The sequence below is a fragment of the Carassius auratus genome, chromosome 34, assembly GCF_003368295.1.
Source record: "Carassius auratus strain Wakin chromosome 34, ASM336829v1, whole genome shotgun sequence".
Lineage (NCBI taxonomy): Eukaryota > Metazoa > Chordata > Actinopteri > Cypriniformes > Cyprinidae > Carassius > Carassius auratus.
The window spans coordinates 3,393,898-3,415,843 of NC_039276.1; the positions used below are offsets into that span (position 1 = coordinate 3,393,898).

At 36.1% G+C, this 21,946-nt stretch overlaps 1 protein-coding gene across 10 annotated transcripts in view; it reads left to right on the top strand.

The window, feature by feature from the left end:
* The window catches only part of tns1b (tensin 1b), a 198,548-nt gene that overhangs the window by 103,162 nt on the left and 73,440 nt on the right, over positions 1–21,946 (top strand). For all 10 annotated transcript variants that reach the window (XM_026217512.1, XM_026217513.1, XM_026217520.1 and 7 more), the window contains one exon: positions 17,247–17,285. In XM_026217512.1, coding sequence (XP_026073297.1) covers positions 17,247–17,285 — 39 coding nt within the window. The remainder of the gene's footprint in view (positions 1–17,246; positions 17,286–21,946) is intronic.

Sequence of the window (21,946 nt, forward strand, 5' to 3'; positions counted from 1 at the left end):
TTATACAGTATTGTTACAGTAAAAAAAAATCTATTACAATATAATGGTAAACATCTGGACACATTATAAAGATGAGAATTTGTGTATAAACTTTCATAATCATCATGAAAACAAAATAATTTATTAAAACATTATAATGACCTTAAAACTGTCATTTTCTTTATGCATATATATATATATATATATATATATATATATATATATATATATATATATATATATATACATGATTTTAGGGTGAAATGTGACCTGGACGTGTTGAAATAAGATTAATCCTTGCTCAGACCCTACCACAGGTTTTTCTCCATTGACCAGACATAACCTGATGACCCTGAGGTCAGGACAGACAGTGACCTTAAAGGTCAAACTCCAGACTCTTTAGTTTGGGTTATTTATTATGCTGCAACTCAACTAATGTGTTTATGGCATCTGCGGTTAGATAAACCTTGTAACTTCGGCTTTACAAGTACCCGGGCATTTATTGCAAATTCTCAGTTGGCAAAACTCTGATGATGATTTAGTGCTGAAAAGCGTTATTGTGTCGTTTATGCACACCCATGCAATGTTTACAGCTTTGTTTGTTCCCATCTCGTCAATTCTAATTCAACCATGGGAAGGAATGCACACTTTGTGTTTTTGGCACGTTTGCAAATGCAATTTAGACTAATTTGGCTCAAATTGAGGGGAAAAGGAAATAATGCTGTTGTGAACACATCCAGTGTATTTATCATTATCTAGAGATAGTGAGAGGGGGAAATGAATGGTTTCATTTTCTCATGACTGCGTCCCTCATAACAAATGTGTTTTATTCCCCAGAATCCATTTTTTTACTTGCATCACTGTACCCAGAATGCTTCAGAAGAAATGTAAACCAGTGCATTAGCCTTCAGCCTTTGCTTTCTGAGGCTGTTGGTGATCATCTTCTGAAACAGATCCTACTGTATTTGATCTTGTACGTGAGCTTCATGCAGGTCTCATGTTGTTCCAAAACACCAGTAAAACTATCAGCTGATGGAGCTTAAGAACCTGCAGTGAAACTGGATATGAAAGGAGATTTGCGGTCAATCAAACAGGGCTAATTAACTAATCACTTAGTTAGTACCCTGCTAAGCTGTCTGATCCCTGATCACTGCCAACTGTTTGATGCTGAAGGCTTTTTTCTTCTAAAAGAAAGTTCCTGTTTCTTCCAGTGAGAAACACAGGTTATTGTGTTTCTCACTGAAAAAAACAACAAAAACAAATTGTTATTGGCAGGCGCACACTGCATATGCAAATGCAAATCTGCACAGAAAGCTCTGCAGATTAAAGTTATACACATCCCATTCTGTCTTTATGAATCAAAGTTCTTATGTAAGTTTTAATTCAGTTTAGTATGCTTAACCACATTGATGCTTTACAGAAGAGATTTTGGTGCAGAATTTTGGTACAGTTTGGAAATTACACTACCGTTCAAAAGTCTGGGTCAGTAAGATTTTAATTTTTTGAAAGAAATTAATTATTTTAGTCAGCAAGGATGCATTAAATTGACTGAGTGACTTTATAGATTTTAAATAAAAGTTGTTCTTTTGAACTATATTAATCAAAGAATCCTGACAAATGATTGTTTTTTTGTTTTTGTTTTTTGTATTAAGTGGCACATCTATTTCAATATTGATGATGATAAGAAATGTTTCTGGAGCAGCAAATCAGCATATTAGAATGATTTCTGAAAATTCCGCTTTGCCATCACTATTTTTTTACTATAATTTCAATCAAGTAAATGCAGCCATGGTGAGCAAAAGAGACTTAAAAAAAACAACAAAAAACCCTTGCCAATCCTGTTGTTGAAGTGAACCACTATTTGATTAACTGTAAGCAACTTAATGAATTAAACAGATCATTCAATGTGTTTGCAACGTGCATGCAGAAAATTCATTCTATTTATAACTTTTTTTATCTGGTTTAACTCTTGAACATTACACATAAATTATGCTTAGCAAATGCAGAAAGAGCTGTCTGGGCATAGTTATTGGTAAATTGTTGATGATTTTTACAGTAATAATGGATTAATATATTAACCAGACATGCAAAAAAACAAAGACCAAACTCTTTCACTTGCTTTACGGTCTACGTTTGGTCTCCAGGTAATCATCGAAAGGGAGATTCTAGCGGCTTGGTTGAGTTCAGAGCAGTTTTCTTCAGCATTCCTCCTGTTGGCTTCGGCTGTGATTTAGAGGCTCTTCAAGCTCCTTTGTAACCGTAGTTCCAACATTTCCCACTTACACACAGAGAGGCAGATGAATCCAGATCCACAGTATTCTAAGACTGTCCGGTGTGGAATTCTGTCTGATAAATGTGCATAAAAAAACAGGCTGTTATGGAAGTTCAAGGATCATTTGATCTCATGGCTGGAAGATGTATTTAGTGTCGGCTTGGATTCCATCAGATAAATAAATCTGCATCTCTGCCGTTAGTGAGTTTGGGAAGCTGTCCAATGTTCAGATTAATTCACTTTTCCTTCTAGAAAAGCAGAATCCAGTGTGGATGTTCAAGTATAACAGTGGATTATGCAAAAGAACAGTTTGGTTTGTGTATGTGTGATTGTTAAGAAGCATTCGCTACATGCAGAAATGGAAATTACAGCCTTGGAGGTAAATGATAGGACACGTAACTGGCTTGTAAATGTAAGTGTTGTTTTACATTCTTGAGCCTTGTTTTAACTCTCGTCGCATCATACCTGGAGATCTTTACCACAAAATGACACCGTGACAAAACATTTTTTTTTTGAAGCAGCTCTTCTTTTCTTCTTTCCATATTGAAGCAGGTCCTTCTTGTACTTTTCAGATGTCTTATCAAGGGAGAACTAACTTTTATTTCCAAATAACATGATACTTGCTGCAGATGTTTGAATTATGACGAGACTCGCATGGAATCTGCTCTTGCAGAATTCAGCAGAGATTTTCACAAGAACAAAGTATTTAAATAAATACATTTCAGCTATTTTATTTGCTCAAAAAAAACATTATTACTATTTATTTATATTGGCCAAAAAAGTGTTTTTGAAAGAAGTCTCTTAGTCTCTTATTCTCACCAAGGCTGAAATATTTGTAAATATTATTACAGTTTATTTTAATTTTTATTTATGCTTTCCAATTTATTTATAATACAGTATGCTGGTTTGGTCCTCATTTTATTATTAGCAATTATGATCTATTATTAGCAATAATTATCTATTATTATTATGTGCTGCTTAATATTTTTGTGGAAACAAAAGTTCTTTTGAACTTTTGAAAATGCAAAAGAACAGTATTTATTTGAAATAGAATATAATTCTTGTAACAATGTGAGTATTTTCTACTTTCACTTTGATCAGTTTAATATGCCTTTGCTAAATAAGGATTCTTTTTCTAAACATCTGTACCCTAAACATTTGAATTTGAGTGTGTAAATGTATAAATATTTTTAATTTATAAATGTGATTTTTACTCAACATAAATAAGTAACAAATTATTCTCAAGATCTACATAGTCTCTGCCCCTTTTTTATTTTGGCTAATTAGATTATATTTCAGCTTCATTTAGGATGTATTGACATCCATTTAATACAACTTTTCAGTTTTTGCTCTAAAATGCTGCAAAATTCAGTCTGGCCCTGATCATTTCATGTTATCCCACCATCCTACCATCACTTACACCTAGTTACTTTTCCATTCCGCTTTATGATCTTCAGACAGATAGACTTCCCCGTAATCTGTGTTGACTACCGAGTTAAAAGAGCCACTGTTTTCGAATGGCACCAGAGCAAATGCATTCAGTATGTCCACATTCTCCAGGGTTGTTAAACGTGAAATCTGACAAGATAGCCGAAATGTATCCAACATGGGACTGTTTTGATTGGGGCCCCACTTTTCACAAGGTCTCAGCAAATTAGCTGCAATCTTTAAGAGGTTTTTAAGTATTAGCAAGTTTACGTCTGTCTCTGCCAAATGGTTGGAGGCTGTGAAGTGTTGGGAGGAGATGCTGACGGATGCAGAAACACGTGCCACGGCATTCCTGCGTAGAAGCTGAGGCTCTGGGACAGTCGGGAGGGGGTTGATTTAAGACCCCTGCAGCATCTTCACAGACTGCTGCAGTTTAAATGGATGAATGCGTTCGCTCTCCGGAAACAAAGTGTGCTCGCTCGCTTGGATTGTTTATCACTGCAGGTTGGCGGGCGGCACGTTCAGCACACTGGGGCAGATGGAGTGCCCATCAGGAAGATTGGGATCACACAAGTTGGAAAGCACAGGGTCTGCTTGCAGAGAAACCTTAAGATAAGAAATCCCTTCATAAAGGAATAATCTCTAAGGGTTTTCCTTAGCTAAGGACCGACTATAGATGACAAACATGTATCCGGGAGACCAGAATCTACACTTTGAATACAAATAGTTTGACAAGTCAAATTAATTGGGATTTATTTGTGTTAGCAATGTTTTTAGTAGTAGCAACAGTCGCTATGTCTAGCGCTATGTCACATTAGATGTGATGTTATATTGCCATGTATTTGCCATAAATTGCTATATTGGTCCGGAAAATTAATTAGATGATATTTTGAGATTATCATCGTGTGTTAGTGAATTGAGTAAGTATTATTGAAATGAACATTTCAGCAATTTTGTACATGTCTTTTTGTTTAATCATTGAATAAAATATAAATTTTTATATATTGCTGACATTAAAATATTTTTCTTATGTAAATTGTTTATATGTATTCATATAATTACAATATTGTGCAATAAACATTTTAATATGAAATAATATTTAATAAAATAATACACATTGTACATTAACATAAACTAATCATATATTTAAGTTGGGAGCCTAAGTATTTTAATGAAATTATAATTTGTATTATTTCAACCTTATATACTGTATTTTTGATAAAAATAAAAATTGATGTATATTTATGTATGTTTGATAGACTGGTGTATATATATATATATATAGGGTCCAGGTAAGGGATGGAGTCCGGCTCTTCGGTCCGGGTCGAGAGGGGCGCCAGCTTCTTCCAGCGGCTGCATCCTTCTCGCTGGCACGGCACTTGAAGGGACCAAACAGCCCGGCATCCTGGCCCGACGGCCATGTAACGGGTGGGGGTTCTAGTCCGGACTGCGGGTCCGGCAGCTCACGTCTCTGGCGACGCGGGGGTCCCTCTACACACCCTTCCTGGACTCTCACGAGGACACCAGCGTGCATGCATGGGGAAGAGGCCGGTCTCTTGAGGATAAGCATGCTCAGCATTAAAACAGCAGCAGTGATGGGGCTCCATTTGTGTCAAGTGTGCCCCATCACACGTTGCCAGCCTTGGCTCTTGCAGCGCCCCTCCTTTCTCACGCACCCACTCCTGTCGGGAGCCTGGCGATTTGCTTGCTCACATATTATTATAGACCAGTGTGGGCTGATTACAGTGAGATTAGACTTTAGACATTTAGATGTGTATAAGGAACTGAAAAAAGCACAATTGTCAGGGCATGACAAAACTTCTCCAGGCCCCAAAAATACCCTTAGACTCCGGAGGGTTAGCTTTTAAATGCATCATTATGCAAACATATGAAGAGAGTTCTTGACTTGAAAGAGCCGTGACTGGCAGATCAGCCTGCTGTTTTATTATATTCCAATACGGTAGGAGATTGAAGGATGTAACTGATTAACTGTCACAAGATGATGGACAGGGCAGTTTAAAGGGTGATGGGAAACAGTTAATTAAGCAACAGAGCGCTCCGTTATAGACGCAATTATGATTAAATAATTAGTTCGAAACCTTGCTTACTATTCTGCTACACTCTCAAAAGTATGTTTTTTTCTTCACAAAAAGAGTACATTTTACGGCATAGTACAAGTAGGTGAACTGGGACACAGCAAATACATAATTTGAAATGGAATTGTGGTACGGTTCTTGCGTTTTGCTCCAATCAGGTTTAGATATTGAGAGTGTTCATGAGGACATTCCAGCTGTGAAGAACCAGTGAGTTTGTTCCTTCCAGAGGATCCACTAAACACAATGTGAAATATTTTGATGGTTGTATGCTGTGCTGATGGCAAACGGAGGAGGGGTTTGTGATCTTCAGTAGTATGTGGAGGTCTTATCTGGGCACGGTCTCCCTGAGGAATGTTTATAGAAAGCAGGCCTGTTTCAGGGGGTTGCTGGCACATAGCTGCTGTGCGCTTGTTTTCTTTTGCATTTGATTTATGGGCCGGGCAGTGAAATAAAGGCAGGAAACACAGAACCCGGCCCCACCATTCTACTGATATGCAACATCACACAGCACCAAACCCAGGGCTAAAACCTAGGCTTTTGCAAAAAAAAAAAAAAAAAAAAAAGCCATAATTTAGTTTTCTTGATTATTATTTAGCCTCTTTGAACTTTAGGACTTCTTTTGTTTTTTGCTGTTGTGCTTTTATTTTAATTAATTTATTTTTATTTAATTTTTTAGTTATACATTAGTTTTTAAAATATTGGGTGTTACAGATTGAACTGGGGAGAAAATTTTGAGTTTTTTTTAAATTATAGTATATTTTTTAATTTTAACATTTTTTTATTGCATAATATGAGCCATTTAAGAGTTAAATATGCTTTAAAGTCATTTTTTTAATTTTATTTGGTAAATGTTTTGGTAATTATTTAAAACAATTGGTCTTTACAAAATTTATAGATTCAGTGAATAACAGATGTTTTTAGGTACACTATATTTTTTATTTTAAATGAATTAATTTTATTGCATAATATGAGCCCTAATGGGTTAAATGTGCAGGAAAGTCAACATTATATATAAAAAAGACTCTATTTACTTTTTTCTTAATACACATTCCTGGTTGTAATCTGTAAGATTCATCAGTGCACATTATTCCAAAGGAAAAATGTTTGTCTTCATATTCTTTCATCAGAATGTCATAACGTGCTCTGCCTCTAAAATTTCTTTCCTGTTCACTTAATGTCAGAAATTCCTTATTTTTCAATCCGGCCCCTCTAATGTCTCTGTTTTGGTGTTTGATGGCCATTTTTCATTCAGTCTCTTTGGATAAAATCAAGTGGCATCCTATTTTTTTCTAATGTAATTTGTCTGATTATGGAAGTACAGTGAGTTGTCTGCTTTTGTTTTTAACCTAATGTGAATTTAAGGAATTAATTTGCTGTGAAATGATGTAAAAACGTAGCTTGCTTGATGAGTCTTTGAATCAGTTTATGTGCATTGGTATCTGTGCGTCTAAGAGAGTAATACAGCAGTGTCCGTGCTTTCATCGAGACACAAGAGGTGAGGATAAGTCATCTGGATAACTGTTGTCTCCTAAGGTAGAATGATTCGGGACTTCTCCTCACCTGCTTGTAAAGCAGAGTTTCTCTGGTCAATAACTCATTATATTTTATCTTGTGAGTTAAATACAGATGGCTCTGGCCTGTTTCAACCTGCCGTGTTTCACTGACAGCAAACAACCAACTCATTCCCTACAAGGTCAACAATCCCAATTCATGCTGTAGATAATATATAAGATCATGTTTTATGTGTAGTGCAAAAGGGGAATTATGTTGCACAGTTTTCCTGATAGTGTTGTAACTGGTTCTCAGTGCAGGATCCAGTTTCAGTAATTGCCCTTAGTTACATAATTCTCTCGTGATTGGAGATGAACCTTTTGCTGTGGCTCAGTAGTCTTAGCTTAATTTTTGTATTTTTTTTTGAGGAAATGACTGTTCAGTTTTTCCATTCCTCTGTGGCATGGCAAAGCTGTTGAATTGTAAATAGACAATACATGGTGGCTGAATATTAGCCACTCTGATGGTTTTGCAGTTGCTCTTCTGAAAATTTAAGTGAATGGTTAATTCGATAATTCTAATCAATGTATCAAATATGAATATTTTTCTAATTAGACTTGGGTTTAGAAATAACTGTTGGAATTATATGATGATGATGATCCAGTAACCATCAAAAAAATAATAATATAATAAATAAATAAAAAATAATCCAGTAATCATCAACAAAGTTATGGAAATTTATTTAGTCTTCAAAATGTGTCTTGAAAGGCCATCCAATATGAAGATGAGTTTTTTTTTTTCCATCAGATCAGATTTGGAGAAATGTAGCATTACATCACTTGCTCAGCAATGGATCCTCTGTAGTGAATGGGTGCCATCAGTATGAGAGACCAAACAGCTGATAAAAACATCCACAAGTGATCCACACCACTTCAGTCCATCAAATAACATCTTGTGAAATTAAAAGATGCATAGCTAATTTTCATTTTTGGATGGACCACCTCAAGACTCCTTGCAAGCATCTCTCTTCCTGTACTTCTTTGGTGCCGAATGCAAATATTCCACAATCTTGGATATACATGAAAGTGCTTGTAGAAAATGAAGTGAGTTTGAATCATGAACAAATTAAATGTTTGGAGCTTGACAGCTACGGTCATGGCCTGACATCTTTTGTTTTTCATGGAAGAAAGAAAATAGAGGGTTGGAGCACAAGGCTGAGTGAATGATGTCAAAATGTTTATATTTCGATCAACTATCTCTTTATAGTTGGTTGTGATTGGTTGAGCTCCAGCACACATGATTCGGGCTGCGTTCTGGAGGCAAGGAAACAGGTGTTGGTTTAATCTTGTTAACACAAGTGTGAGGAATGCAACAACACAATTACCACTCATTATTTAATATTCTTTTGTACACTCTAGTGTTATCAACACACATCCACTACCCTTTCTGTTTCTTTCCCTCGAATAGTTTTGGTTCTCTTTCTTTTCCACACAAAGAGCACACTGACTGAGGCTTTGTGTTACTGACATGGCAGCCAAAAAGTTTGGACAGGTTTTTTTTTTTTTTGTGCTTTCCCCCTCACTGCCCCAGAAGCCTCCTGATCTGGCACAGCTGATTAGTCATCCTGAAGACATGTGAGAAATAGTCTGAAATGCCATTAGGACAAGACAGAAAAACAGCTGGAATTCTTGCTGGTGAACTCAACCATGGAAATTATTTAATCTGATTTGATTTCTAGTTCTAGAATTTGAATGAATTGTCTTTTCTGTAAGTCACAATTGATGTGGTTTGAAAATCAAAGTTTAAGCTGGAATTTTTTTTTTTTTTTTGCTTCAACCTTCATTCTTTTTCTCTTATGTGTACTACCAGTCAAAAGTTTAGAAATAACTTACCATTATTTATCATTAGTGTTTTCACATTTTAGTATACTCATCAAAACATCAGAAATATGATCTTACACTAATGAAAGTATGCTTTTATTCAAAGTTACCTAAAAAATTAGGATTTCCATTTGTTTATTTATTTAAACAGGGACAGTGTAAAATATACCTTAACCTTTAAAGGAGATATGCATTTTACCAGGTTGTAGCACTTGTGCTAATTTAACACCTGTAGTCCCTGGACAGGCTGATCATAAGCCAACAGAGAGACAGCAACATTCTCAGTATACAATGCCAGGTTTATAAATAGGCTAGATTAGGAAACATTCTAGAGCTAAGAATAAATGCTGAAAAAAAAAGAGAAGGAAGATGAATTTGTTGATTTTCCCTCATTATCCAGCATGGTCCATTAGAAAGGTCCCTGATCTTTCTGATGCTGTGCAATGCAAACCTACAAGACTGAGCAGTCTTTTCAATGTGGTCTTTGAAGATTTCTGACCGAAGTTGATGGGGTAATTGTAGAAGAACCTAGCTGGATGGAGAAATCATGCTGTAGAGTTGGAGTGGCAGGGAAGACAAGAAGCTCAGTCATTGCCAGGTTGAGCTGTAAGTGATATTCTTTCATCCATGCCGAGATGTCCACTAGGAGATCCGTGCAACTACCACTAAGGATCATCTGGTTGAAATGAAAGATTGAGCTGTGTGTCGTCAGCATAGCCAGTGGTAGAAGAAGCCATGTGCCTATATGATGGGACCCAGTGATGTCATGTATATGGAGAAAAGGAGGGGTCCAAGAACTGATCCCTGAGGAACACCAGTGACCAGTTGATTTACTTTGGATACCTCCCCTCCCCAAGTCACCCTGAAAGAACTACCAGTGAGCTAGGATTCAAATTAGCGAAGTGGAATCCCTGTGATACCAAGTGGTGAGAGGGCAGAGAGAAGGATCTGATGATTGAGAGTGTCAAAAGCAGCAGATACAGTAGATCCAGCGGGATAAGAACTGATGATTTGGAATAAGCTTTTGCAATCCACAGGGCTTCTGTGACTGACAGTAGTGTAGTCTTAAATGGCCACTCCTGAAACCTGACTGGTTAGCATTCAGTTTGTTGTTCTGTGAAAGAAACAATAATACCTGGTGGGGCAGCACAATTAATAAAATTTCTAATCGCGATTACAATTCTGGATGCCACAATTACGTAATTATGACAATTAATCATCCACTTATGTTATTCTGCACTCTTAAGATGTTTTTTTTTTCTTTCTACATGTTATCTTAAGGGGTTTTCCATTGCCTTAGTTTTAGTATAACATTATAATACCATTATTATTATTTATTTTTTATATAATTTAAAGAAGAAACCAGCCCGATATATATTTGTATTTGTATTTTTTATTCTTTTATTATGTGTTTTATGTTCTGTTGTACTGCGGAGCTTCTGTCACGAAAACAAATTCCTCGTATGTGTAAACATACCTGGCAATAAAGCTCATTCTGATTCTGATTCTGATTCTGATTTGACATTTGAGGCTTAATACTATAGAAAAGCACTAAAGATTTTTCAGTTAGTGTTTTCAGCTCGTTTATTTTCATATAACAATATGGCATGCAGTTGCATCAAACAATGGTATAAACATTAATTCAATGTAAATTGTGATAATAATAATTAATAATTTCAAGGCAATAATTGACAATGATTTTTGTCATAAGCGTGCAGCCCTAATACCTGGTTGAAAACAACTCTTTCAAGGGTTTTCGTTATGAATAGAAGGAGAGAGACAGGTCTGTAGCTATCTGTAAGTGTTTAATGTAGGTTTTTTGAGCAGTGGGGTTACCCAAGCCTGCTTGGATGCAGTGGGGAAGGTGCCTGTGAGGAGAGATGTGTTGATGTGTGTGAGTGCTGATAAAAGTGTAGGAGAGATTGCTTGGAGAAGGTGTGAGGGCATTGGGTCTAGAGGGCATGTTGTAGGATGGCTGGAGAGGAGAAGTTTTGATACTCCTGCATCAGTGAGGGGACAAAAGCAGAAGATGGGAGTTTTAGTGGTGGGGGTGGTTGGTTTGAAGTCCTGTGTGTGTGGGGCTGAGAATTGACTACTGATTGTTCTGGTTTTGTCTATAAAGAATGTGTCGAAATCATCAGCTGTTATAGAAGAGAGTATGTCTGGAGTGCTGTTGATCTTGTTGTGGAAGTATGAAGATTTGGCAGTATGGATTTCAGCAGAGAAAGATGAATGCAAAGACTGATACTTACTCAGGTCTGACGGATCTTTTGATTTGTGCCATTTTCTCTCTGCTGCCCTGAGTTGGGTCCAATGCTCACGGAGAACATCGGATAACCAGGGGTTAGAGGGGGAGGCCAGTACTGGCCTGTAAGAGAATGGACAAATATTGTCTGGACAAGAGTTTAAAGTAGAGCATTAAGTGTCAGTTTCTGCATTCACATCCATAGATGATAAATGGGTAGGTGAGGGAAGAGAGGAGGATACTACGAAGGAAAGATTGGAGGGGGAAAGGGAACATAGGTTTCATCAAGTAACCGGTATAGGGGTTGGTGGCTCACAGGTAGCAAAATATAGTTTAAATTTAATGAAGAAATTGTCAGAGATATATAGGAGTTTTACCAAATCGTCGTCAAGTTGGTTGCCTGATTTGTGCATGCTTGTAGTGGTAAGTCGTTTGAGCTCAAATGAAGAAAGGAGTGAATGGAAGTCTGTAGCATAAGGCTTGTCTAGATGAATGTTGAAGTCTCCAAAGACTAAAATTGGACTGCCATCCTCCGGGAATGAGGACAGCAGTGCATCCAACTCCTCTAGGAGCGGTAAATTACCAGAACCTGGAGTTTTATAGCAGATTCAAATGAGTTATAATTGCATAAGGGAGAGTGGGTTGAGTATTTCCAATTGTTAGAAATGAGCAGACCAGTAGCTGGGGTTGCTCAGTCCCAAGCCCAAGATGCTGAGTGTGGATTTTAAAGAAAAAACAGAAATGAAGTCTTGTTTTGACACGTGAATCAATGGGATGCGTGTACATCAGTGACATCATATGAAATGTCCCAATAAAGTGTGTCATTGTTTGTTTTTATTGTGCTGATTGTCTCCAAACCAGGGGTGGTAAAAGTACTCAAAAGTTATACTCAAGTAAAAGTAGATGTGTCTAAATAAAAAAAATGACTCCAGTAAAAGTAGAAAGTCCTCCATTCAAATATCACTTGAGTAAAAGTACAAAAGTATCCGATTTAAAACATACTTAAGTACCAGAAGTAAAAAGTAAATATTCAAATTAACTGGAAATATAAATAATTAAGCAGATCAGTTGTTTTGGGAGTGATATGCAGTGTTTTAATTGAACAAATGATGAGATTAGATGCTTTAGAATTCGTTAGTTTTACAATGAAAAGAGACCTTGAATGAAGCAGATTGAAGAAAATTATTGCAGTATAGGGATTGAACTTTCAATAGACATGTTCCATAACATCATAGCTGCATCAAACAGAAGATGTGCAAGATACAAAGTAAGACTGTTTCAGAATATCAATGAGTAAGAACCACCTCTTTAAAGAGTTAGTTCTCTCAAAAATGAAAATTCTGTCATTCACATTTTAGGGGCTAAATATCACATTATTGGTATTGTCCCTTCGACTTGCGGACATGAAAAACAACCACAGACTTGGCAACACTGGTTGGTGTATATACTACACAGAGCCGTAATTCACTGAAAATCTACACAAAATCGTTTTTTTTTCTCGATTTTGAAAGCGATTTTGTGTTAGTTGTCGGTGGACTACAGCTCTGTGTAGTAACTGCCGCTCCACCTGAACTAGTGTTGCCAAGTCTGCAGTTGTTTTTCATGTCCGCCGGTCAAAGAAATCACAATCCCAATAACTTGATATTTAGCGCCTAAAATGTGAATTTTACCAAGGCAACCCTTCCAAAAAAATATATATTTTAACCCCGGGAAGCAATTTTTATCGGGAAACCTCCTGGAAACGCATTTTTGGCTAGTTTTGGACTAGTTTTGAGAAGCAACTGGTCAGAATTTGTTGTGAAAACCTGGGAACCCTGATCTGAACGCATGTGCTGGAAATATATACTACTAATTACAGGAGCGTTACTGATGAGATGAGCATGAAGATCATTGCGGGCAGCAAGAGCTGCACTATCACCTATTTTAGCGGTCATCTTCCACCTCGAACTAACTGCTGCGTGAGCGTATGTTGGCAAAGAACTTGCAAAGTTGCGCGTTCTATTTTTAAAAGGAAACCAAATTTTTCATTGGTTTGTAAAATCAGTGTAATAAATACTTGAAGCGGGCATGGGGAAATGTATCGGAGTAAAAAGTAAACTTTGTCTTTAATAAAGTAGTGGAGTAAAAGTGAAAGAAGATGCAAATAAAACATACTCAAGTACAGTACAGATCCCCGAAAAAAATACTTTGTTACTTACCACCACTGCTCCAAACACTGTTAAGTCATATTTTGACCTTCCAAGCAGCGGTTTTCATGCTGTCTTGCACTGAGACGAGGTCTAGCTATTCTGAATGTCCTTGTCTAACCTGAGAAATGGGAGTAGGGTCAGGGCTTCCATGGCTGTACCTCTGTTCTGAACTGGGTGATAAAGCTTAAATGAAAATGTTTCATCCTTTGGGTGATATACAGTATTTCTTTTCATTATGAATTATATACTTTGTTTCTATGCTCTGAAACAGGATCTTTTTTTCAGTTATAGAAACAATGCATTTGAGGATATGTTTACACACACACATAAACATACATATTGTAACACACACACACACACACACACACACACACACACACACACACACACACACACACACACATATATATGTGTGTGTGTGAGTGTGTGTAAATATATCAGCACACAACTCTGTATAATGACATGGGTATGACACAGGTATTACAAGGAAAGGGTGACCTATGAGGACATAACCCATGTCCCCATTTTTCAAAACGCTTAAAAATCATACAGAATGAGTTTTTTGAGAAAGTAAAAATGCACAAAGTTTCCCGTGAGGGTTAGGGTTAGGTGTAGGGTTGGTGTAGGGCGATAGAATATAAATAAATATAAAGCAAATATAAAGTGTAGTAAATATACTGCTCAGCCCTTCTTTGGTTGGTTTTCCAGAATGACCTCTGAAAGAGAAGTCATCAGGCTCCGTTTCAAACATTCCAGGCATCTTTAGAGGCATGAAGGCATGCTGGGTCGGGCCAGATCTCAGGGCAGACATAAGGTGTTTGTTAGTTATGGATAGCAGGTGGACGGGCTGTCATCAGCAGGTACCTGCTTGGAGAGTTAGGCCAGGTGATGGAATCCAGTCTGGAGAATGACCAGGCCTCTAATAGGAGACTGGAGAAAGCCTTAGAGCAGAGCTCTGAGATGGACTGAGATTAGGAAGAGATTTCCATTAGTCTTATGCAGTGGTACAGTGTTATCACTGGGTCTGGGTGGAGATAGGGATGTGGGTGGTTTGGTTTCATGCCAGGTTGGAACAGACTTTTCATAAATTTCGAGACCTGCCCTGGTGGAAGACAGACCGTTGATGTTAGAAGAACAAGATGGGACATAGTTTCTATCTATCTATCTATCTATCTATCTATCTATCTATCTATCTATCTATCTATCTATCTATCTATCTATCTATCTATCTATCTATCTATCTATCTATCTATCTATCTATCTATCTATCTTCAGCTTATTTTAAGTCTTAAGTATTTTTCGGTCTCAAAAATTGATGTAAAATAACATTACATGATATGCTACAATAAATATTATAAAAATACATAAGAAATATTAGCTACAATTATAATACAGTTTATTTGATTTATAAAAAAAAAAGAAAAAGAAAAAAAAAACAGTTTTCTGCTGTTTTAATGTTAGGAGTTACTGCCTAATATTCTAAAAATAGTGTATCCATGTTTGTCTGAATTATCCGAAAGTGGGATGTCAGCTTGCTTTACATTTGTTGTTTCTCTCTTATCAGTCTTCCTGTTTAGTTTGTTTAGATATGCTGAAACCTGTAGTGAGAAAAAACAAGAGATTTTCATTGTTTATGTGCTTTACGGCTCAACATCCACAGCTGGAATAACATATTTTAGCAGGAAGTCAAATCAAACAACAGCACTGGTCATGCTTAAAGTCTCATGCCCCTCATTAAGAAGAAAACATCCTGTTCACATAGTGGAGGTATGAGACTGATCATTCTTACCCATAGTAACCCATAACTTTTGCATGACAATTTAAATGTTTTCAATACTCAATCTGTGCTCAATGCTATGCAGTTGCTAGGTTATTTTGGCTGATTTTACAGAATTTCTATGCCATTGCTGGAGTGTTTTCACAAACAGCACCAATACAATACAGACATGTTGTGATTTTTTGGTCCAGTACACCTGTTAAACTATAAACTCAGTTAGTTAAGGCTCAGTACCTTTTTTAAGGAACACTTTATCAATGACAAGTAAAGGTCATTGACAAACGAGAAACTGACATTGTGAAACCCGATGTGCTCTGTCAGCATTAAGACGAGCATTTAAATGGACCAAGCAAATGTAACACAAATGCCAGATGTTAGAATAGAACACACATGTATATATACTGTATATATATATATTCAGCTGTCAAAACAAATGGCTTCCAGACCATGTCAAATAACTCACTTTCATCTGAATCAAATTTTGCAAAGACACGCTTGAACTCTGGGAATTCATAAATAGTTGTCCTTGGAATGACACAACTGAAATCTGACCCAAGTTGCCTTGACTTTATTTATTTACCACATGTGTCCTCAACCAGTGAGAAATAAACCAGCTTCATGTTTGTGGGTTCCGAGTCACAGGCTTAGTGGTAAAATCGCTGTGACACATGGCCTCTTTTGGCCCAGAGCGCACATGCAATACTGTATCCCACAATGCATTTTGCTTGACTTGACTTTCTATATTTACAGCCTTGACATCTTCTTGATTTTGAGTCATTATATTACTTGAATCATTATACTATGATCAATTATTTATTTATTTATTTATTTAAAAAAAAGAAAGCATTTTTTTTATTATTACTTTATTATTATATTTGTATTTTGTTTTATTTTATTTTTATAGAAATACCTTGTTGCAGTATATGAAGCTCTTAAGACTCCAAATCATGTTCAAATCCAAATCTCATTTTTGCTGCTTATGATATCCTGCAGTCCTTTGTGTGGTTCAGCAGTTTGTGGAAAGAGAACACTGATTTATAAATGCCCTTTTTTTTTAACTTGGGATTTAATTTCTAATGATAGATTAGTCTTTACATATCTGACTCGTGTTTATTTAGTCCTTTGAATTGAATCATCAGACATGACGTCATGATGCCAGAGGTCTGTCTAAAGTCTGTCTCCTTCCTTAGGAGTTGCTTCATACAATAATGCTGTCTGTTTAGTCATCGAATGACTAGGCAGCTGCCATTGCTTTTAGACACAGCTGTGGAGATGTGGGAGGAGGTCTTACTGTTTGTGCACAGCTCCAGTTCCTTGGATGCAGTTTTGCCTGAAAACAGTTTTTCTTAATACACCAGTATTAAGAAATTATGGCCCTCCATCCTGTTTGTGAAGCACAGAGCTCATTTGTTCATGGGAGGCGGGATACTAGTTATGGCAGTGGTCTGAGCATCAATCCTATTATAACGGACTTCAGCAGATTGTGAGTTCTGACAAAGCAAGTCACCTTTAGACATCTGCGACTTTCTAATCCTGTTCATGAAATGTTGCAAATGAGGTAATCACTCTAGAGTGCCTGTTTTTGCACTGAATCACTGTGCAAAAACACTTTTGGAAAACGCTTGAAAATGCTAGTGTGGACGAAGAGCGTTTTAAAACGAAAATACCGTGTATCTGAATTAATGTAGACGTAGCCTCAGTCGCTCTCCTCCAAACACCTGGCTCCGATTGGATAAAATTAACTCCCGTCCTACATTTTTTTTCTTGTTGAAAATCCCGTTTCACTTGAAAAAAAGTCATAACACAGTGGTGAAATGTGTTGACGTTTCATGTTGACTGGAAAGTCACAGAATCAGGGCTGATATTTGTGTTCTTCTTCTGTGTTGCAGGTATCATCCTCCTGCGTTCCTGTTGCCAACTATGAACTGGTAAGTGGTTGTTTTGATAACCTGTTTTTGATCGTTTCATAGAACAGTCATCACTCTGAATCTGAACTGTTAATCAGATTGATGATACAGAGATGTTTTTCCCATTTTGAAGGCCAGAACGCATCATCCCACAACCATTAATATTTATAAAAAAAGAAATAAAAGCTTGGGGTCTTCGGTTCAGATCTCTCCCAAGACCAAAATAAGCCTGGGGGGAATAACAAAGCATGAGCGATAGCAGAGTGAACATTCCTTTTTTGGTTTGAATTGTGTGTTTGGTCTCCAAAAGATCTCTTTCGTCCTCCTTCTATGTACGCTTGTCTGTGCGAGGCAAGCCAGAATCCATCATTACTCTACCCGCGTTACTAAAAAGTATCTTGTTTTACATTATGTCTCAAAATGGAACACATATTTTCGGTAGATTTTTTTCGAGGGAAAGTTTGGTTTTATCAGTTGGACATGGTTTGGTTTATTCACACTCTCATTCCTTCAATCACCTCCCAGATATAGTATCAAGTGGTAGAGCGAGTGTTGTGTGTAAGTGAATGCAGGTACTGAATCTCTACGCAGGCACTGTAAACACACACACACTTGAAATCAGATGGCCTGTTTAAAGACTAATGAACTGAACTATAAAAGCGAATGTCCTGAGGACAGGTTTGAAAACTGAGACTCTGGAGGACAGAAACATAAACAGATTTTTTTATAAGCGACAAAACATGCCACAAGGCGGCAAGGATACAAGTTTATGCACCAAGGGATGAATCTATTAAGGTTTTACAAATATAGTAAATAATTTATTTATTTATTTATTTATTTTTTTTCAAATATCAACACCATCAAAAATATTAATATTGAACGTCCTTTAAACTTGCATATATTTTCTTAAAATTTTATATTATAATATATTAATATATTTTTTAAATATTATATTTAATCTTAAAATATATTATATTATATTTTATATTATGTACATACATGTAAAACAAAATAATTGGATTATTAAAATAATCTTAATATTTTAATGATAATCTAATATAAGTATTGGTTTAAATTGAATGTGATAAATTAAAAACGATTAAAATGATTAGAATGTTTTTGGTTATTGAAGAAATAATAGTATTAGATGAAGAAAAAAATTGCCTTAGTAACTAACTGGAATAAGCTTAATTTAACTAAACCTTTTTTTATTTTTAATAGATAGGGTAAGTATAAAAATAGTGATTTCAGCCAAAAGAAGCTGGATAATATGCATTGTACATAAAAAGTACACCATATGCTAATTTGCATCTTGAGTCCTCAGCAAGGATTTTCTTAAACAAACTGAAATAAATATTATTAAAAAAAAATATATGATAATAATAGCTTTATGTAATTTTCTGCTTTAATTTCAATTGGTAACATGTTCTAGAGATGGGAGTCATTTATAGAAAAAGCTCTTTGACCTTGAAAATAATAATAATAATAACCATCTAATGAAATGTTATTTATTTTTCTTTTTTTTTCAGAATATTCTATTGATTAATGTTAAAGTGTAAAGATTCACTAAGTAGAACTCATAAACAGGGATCTTTGTATTTCGATTAATGAAGGAAACGGCTTGGACCAGCAGCTTGAACATCCCAAACTTGAATATTTAGTGACTTTGTTTTCTGTGGTGAAAAGCTTTGGTGATCGTGCTGCTGTCCCTCTGCACTCTCTCTCTCACTCACTTACTAACACACACACACACACACACACACAGTGCCTTCAGCAAGGACAAAGTTGCCAAACTCACTGTTTACAATGCGGCAGCTCACTGAAGCCAAAAACAACCCAGTTTAAAGTTTTTTTTTTCGGTGAATTCAGGAGTATTTCTGTGGACCGCCTGAATCTTGTATACCTGCTTTCTCCTCGCTCCATGTTTGGTAAATTCTCCTCTGCTGAGTTGGTTGGATGGCTGGTGATTGGACCGGTGATCTGACACCCAATAACAAGGATCAAATGCCAGTGTGAGTTTACAATTGTGGATGAAAAGGTTCAGCGCACGTGATGTTATGAACTTAAAAACTTTGCCTTGTGACATTTTTTTCATTGCAATTAAACGTATCCACTGCCAAAATTATAAAAATACAAAATTATAATTTTATTTTTTTCTTTTACTTAAATGATTATTTTATATTCTAATATATTATATGATATATTTATAGTATATATTTGTTGTACTACATTAATGATTAATTAAATTTTAAAGATCATTTTATAAATTACTATTACAGTCACGAGAATTTAGCAGAAAATGTGCAGAATTATTATTAAAATATTTTTAACTGTGTTTATATGAATAAGGCTAGATTAAATGATGAAATTGTGGGGTCAGATTTTACCCCAATGAAAGAAAAAAGTGTTTCATGTTTCCTTTAATATTTACTACTAAAATTATAACAATTAATTTAACTAATTCAGTATATTTGTTTTAATTTTCAAACAAAAGTATAAAATTATATATAAAAATTATATTTGAAAAAATGTCATAAATATAAAATAGAATTATTATTAAAAAAAAAATTAATTTTATTAAAGTAACTATTACCGTTCATGTTACTGTATTGCAGTAATGTAAATTCTGCAGGAAATGTGCTGAACTGTTATTGTGCAAAAATATATTAATATAATTTTTTTTCTGTAGGTTTTGGGTGAAATGTGTAATGTGTTTTTAAATATACGTTCACATACACTATGTGGACATTATCTCAATAGTATGCTCTCTATATCACTGCTTATATTCTGAAGACAGGCTTCAGACTTTCTCTCTCAAAGCTGTCTACCATCCACTAGAGCCATCTGTTCTGTGTCTGTTTCACTACAATGTGATATTGGCCATAATTGGCCATGAGAGGGTGAAGCGCATGCCGGGCCTCGGGTGACATTAAGCAGACCAGTGTTACTCTGGCCTTTCCAGGTCTTTCTGTGTTTACACTCTGTGCCCAGGCCCCTTAAGGCTCTCTGCTTCACATCCTCTCTCATTTTCTCAGTGCATATGATGCATTTTGCAATATGTGAAATGTAGAGGTCTGTTTTGAGGGGCTTTATGAAACCCTTCCCCTGTTGTGAGTGTTAATCCAGGGTCAGAGGTTTGCTTTGGGACGTTTCTGTTTACAGGTTCTCACAGCTCGGAATTCTTTAGCTGAATACCATCTTCAGAATTCTTTCCGTAGAATTCTCCTGGGATGGAAGGCAGGCACGGACCCTCCATTAGAGTAATGTAAACACCGAGTGCCACTGAAATGCACAACGTCTAACATGTTAACATTTTCCCAACCGTATTGTGCTGAAAAGTTGCAGGTGGCCATTAAAAACATGAGAGAAGGGCTGTCACTGATGTCAGGTTAGGTGCATGTTGACCGCCACATCCCCTGAGTCAGATACGCTGGCCAACTTTCCACCCTAGTTGTCGATGTTCATATGAAGAGCTTTTTTTATTTATCAAAGGTTGGCTCTGAGGTGCTGGAGACAGGAATGAAACAACATGGCCTTTTTAGGTGCTCCGAGTGCCGCGCTTCGACAGATATGCAAGCCGAACAGCTGCCTTTCCATAGTTATGAACAAAAACAAAGCGTTATGAGATAATCCCATATGATGAGGGATTGCTAGTGAATCAGTGTTTTTTGATGACCTATGCAAGCGCTCAAACCCCCCCGAGAAATGAGCAGCCCACCATATATATATATATATATATATATATATATATATATATATATATATATATATATATATATGTATATATACAGTATATGTATATATACTATATATATATTAGTCATAAAGTACAAACTTTTTTCATTTTACTATATTTTTTATGTTTGCCAAATTTTTGTGCACAACGAGCATTTATAATTTTAATTGATCATTTTTAATCCTTTCTCTGATCCTTAGTACTAAACTATCGTTATTCAGTGCTGTGTCTTTAGACTTTTTGGGGTAGTTTTTTGTAAAGCTGCATCACATTGCAGCAGATTCATATAAATGTATGCATTTAGCAGACGCTTTTATCCAAAGTGACTTACAGTGCATTCAGGCTATCAATTTTTACCTATCATATGTTCCCGGGGAATTGAACCCCCAAACTTGCGCTTGATAGCACAGTGCTCTACCAATGGAGCTACATGAACATATAACAGTCGGAACTAAAATTATTACATTTTAGTCCTTTTAAAGTTGAAAATACAGAGTAGTAGGTGCTACACACAGCCAGACAGCACAGGTTTGACACCCAAGAATTAAAATTTCATCATTTACTCATCCTCATGTCATTCTGAACATCATATTTTGTGTTGCCACAAAAATCATACATGATAGGAACCACATGTGGGTTAATGAAAAAGAGTTTTCATTTTTGGTTAACTATCCCTTTAAGTTTCTGAATACTCACTAGGCGACTTTGACGTGATAGTGTAGTCATGTTCAAATGCATTCATCTTCCTGGTTTTAGAAACTACCATGTGTGATGAGCTGGTTTTGAACCTTAAAGTTACAGTACGCATATAGTAGTGCAGTGTGCTGTTGATAGGAACATGCAGTTCTTGTAGCCACCAATAGGAGGCAGCAGACCATACGTAGTATGTACAGTACATTCACCTCGGCCTTCAAACGCCTCGTTGTGGTTTCCTTTTGTTTCCATA